The 3,461-nt window shown below is 36.1% G+C and overlaps 1 protein-coding gene across 1 annotated transcript in view; it reads right to left on the reverse strand.

Annotated features, from left to right (window-relative positions):
• Nucleotides 1-3,033, reverse strand: part of LOC105156035 (ORM1-like protein 2) — a 4,585-nt gene extending 1,552 nt beyond the window's left edge. The window contains exons 1-2 of the mRNA XM_011072062.2: nucleotides 2,588-3,033; nucleotides 891-1,039 (exon numbers count right to left, since the gene is read on the reverse strand). Coding sequence (XP_011070364.1) covers nucleotides 891-1,039; nucleotides 2,588-2,773 — 335 coding nt within the window. The 5' untranslated portion in view covers nucleotides 2,774-3,033. The remainder of the gene's footprint in view (nucleotides 1-890; nucleotides 1,040-2,587) is intronic.

The following is a 3,461-nucleotide window of genomic DNA, read 5'->3' on the forward strand; positions in this document are numbered from 1 at the left end:
AGTGACTGCAAGAGAACATAAACCAGAGAGTAACTATTAAAGTGCATCATAAAGGGGAAAAAGCAGCTTAAAACAAAAGGGAAAAATGATATATGCACATACAAATCACTCAAATGCCTCTCAAACTATTTCATGGACAACTGTACCACAACCACCAAAACACAAGCACATAAGCTGTTGGCTGATTAAATCTATTCAGCTTCATAAGATGAGAAACGCCTTAAGAAGTGAGCTCCAGTTTATTTACGTGATGTTGGGGCATTAGCAATAGAATGATAATAAACAAGGATATGCAAACTAGATGTAAATCGTTCACGCAACAATTGTTTATGAACCCATGAAATGGCATGTACTCATTCACTCACTAACTCAACCATGCAGCAAGCTAATAAAGCCTACTACAAACAAGACCTGGAAGTAAAACAAAGTTGCCACTAATACTTTACGTGTACTGGCTAACAGAACACCAATGCTGAATGCAGGATGGAAAATATATTCATAACTCCAAGGAGACATATCCTCCTAAGGTATACTTGGCATCACAAACAAGGAAGAGAGCAGGGACGACTCTAAGCCTTCCCCAAGAAAGAGGTAGAGTTGTGCATTCTAAGGGCTTGTCCCACCTTCCCAATCCTATCCTCACTCTAGAGCATCATTCCTTCCCATAAGATGGAAAGTTAAGCTCAAAGGAAATAAGCACCATTAATACCTAACCAGAAAAGACGTATGGACAAGAGACCACACAATTCAAGCTGATCTTTTATCATTAACAAAGGCACACAAACTGATCCAAAGATGATGTAAAACTACATGATATAGCACTTTCTGAGCAAATGTGGCATGAGTAACCAGTGAAGAAACCGATTTAAGAAAAGTGACAGAATGCTTACAGGACTACAGGAACGACTGTCAAAAACTTCCTGTTACGAGTGAGTTGCTTGCCATTATCTATTTGCTCCCACCAAGTCAACCTATTGTAGATACCTTGATCATCAGCAAACGGCGTCCCCTTCTTCCAATGAAAGAACTGATAGGTTACCTGAACACAAATCAGAAAGTTTACCTAGTTAATAAATAAAGCACTTTCAACGCAGAAGGGCTCCAAAAGCACTTTGTAGTTAAAACTGAAAGTTTTTGTGCACCTTGTTCTTTAGTAATTCAGTTACTAGTCTTACTGATAATTTAAAAAGATTTATAATCAACCATCTTGATTCAGTTGTTTTAGAGTCAAATATATCTTGATGAGGCATGATTGACTAAGATATCAGTAGCCTCTGGAGGGGGAGCCGGGGGAAGTTAAAAAGGTTTTCACATGCTTTTATTCTTTTACGCAAAGAATCCCACAAGGTTGAGGAAGCAATATGATCTCACATGGTAATCCAATTATCAGAAGACATAAAAAGCCATCAATACAAACTTGGGCGAAGAAGTTTCTGACTTGCCATATGCAAGAAGCTCACCCCCTCTTGTGAATGCCATTGGTATTTGAGGAGAAAAAAAAACACCAAACACTTTTTTCAGCTAAATTAGAAAACATAGCTAGACACCCGGAGTAACTGTTAGAACAACAAGTAAACTGGATTTACTGATTTGGTTAAAGATTATTTAGGATAGATGAAATCTAGGAGAGTGACTGATAGACTCTAGGTGAATGTATAGCGGTCAAGTCTCGAATTTGATTAGAGATGAGCATTGTAGGAGTAATTTAATATAGAAGTTTGGTTCGTCTTTGAAACATCATGTAAAGGGTGTGGCTCTGTAAGCCGAACAAGGATGGAGTAAATATAGGAAGGGTTGATTGAGTGGGAAAATTTTGGGTAGTCCACTTTCCTCTGAAAATATTCCAGTTCGATCACTTCTGAGGCTGATATACTTTTTAACACCTAGTTCTTCAGCATAATCTCTCTGATACATGTTCAATTATATGTAATTCTCAAAGTCCAATCAAATGATACAATCAACCATTGCAAAATCAACTCTTATAAACTCAAGATTGCAGAACTTATCATGTTAGAACCAATTCCCCCAACTATTTGTCAAAACCATAAGCCCCATGATCTTCTACCAACACAGGATCCCACTAAAATCAACTGCCAAAGAAAACTAATTTCCACTATTAACTCATGCAAAAGATAAAATTCAATTCGATGATATGTGCTAAACCATTCTGCAACCTTAGAGATACTCAAATCTTGACATGAAAGAAGAAGATTTAATTGCAAAACTCCTTCCGCAGACTAAATCCAAGAGAGCAATCGGTATCCCTAAATCTCTATCCAATAAAACACTGACATAATCAAGCTCTAACTTGCATCGGCATGGTCACTCACAATTCAATTCTCAGGACATAAAACAATTAAAAACATTATCAAACAGCACTAAAATCAAATTGCTGTTAAGAAAAGTCATCACCTCACCTCATAGCTAAGCGATAATAACCCAAGACCAAATAAACAACAAAACCCTACCAATCAAAACAGGAAACAAATCCCCCAAACAACACAATCGTCACACCGCATATAGCCTCAAACACGCATGATCAGAAACAAAAAGAAAATCAAAACTATACAATGAGAAAGAAACGTACAACAAAATGCGACAGATGAACGACGGTCCACGCTATGCCTGGAGAGCAGCCGAAAACAGAGAGCACCACCAGCCACGAGAAGAACAATATCAGGATGTAGGTTGTCCATACACCTGGGTACGTAAACCACTCGGTGTTCCGATTCAGATCCGTCGGCATCACCGCCCGCACATACAAATTCGCCATCTCCGGCAAGTCCCTCTTCGAATTTCTCCGATATATATCAAGTAGGCGCAAATTTTTTCTTTATTTCACGAATTTTCTGATCCTATCAGGAACGATAAAACAAAAATTGCTTATAGCAAGTAATTTCTGATTCGTGTATTTATATAAATAGAGAAGATCGGAGAGAAGGGAGGTGGGGGGATGTAAGGGTCAAACCATTTGACCGAAGGGGAAGGCAAATTTGATTGTTTGATCAAGTTGGTGGATGGTCTTTGAGTTTGATGCTTCTTACAATTCTTCATCTTCTTTTATTTATTTATTTTGTTAAGAGGGTGCCGTTTTTAGATTAATTTAATTTTTTTTTTTAAGTTTATAAAATATTAAATATTTTATTATTAAAAATGAGTTTATCTAAGTACTTTAATAAAATACAATTATAAAACTTATAGCATCTTAACAATAACAAATTACGTAATTAATATTAAAGTAAATGAACTTACTAAAATATTGTGAATTAATTACAATAAAGTCCTCCTAAAAACACGAAACTACTCTTTCTCTTAAAAACTTTTAAAGTTATATTTGCATCTGTTTCATAAATTCTCCAATTATAATTGTTCTCCCTTCTTTAAGTTTGAATGAAAAAATAGACGTCAACAAGAAAAGATTTATGTAAATTTTTAATTTTGTCCCTCATTCGATATTCTCT

Source organism: Sesamum indicum, linkage group LG2 (genome assembly GCF_000512975.1).
Source record: "Sesamum indicum cultivar Zhongzhi No. 13 linkage group LG2, S_indicum_v1.0, whole genome shotgun sequence".
Lineage (NCBI taxonomy): Eukaryota > Viridiplantae > Streptophyta > Magnoliopsida > Lamiales > Pedaliaceae > Sesamum > Sesamum indicum.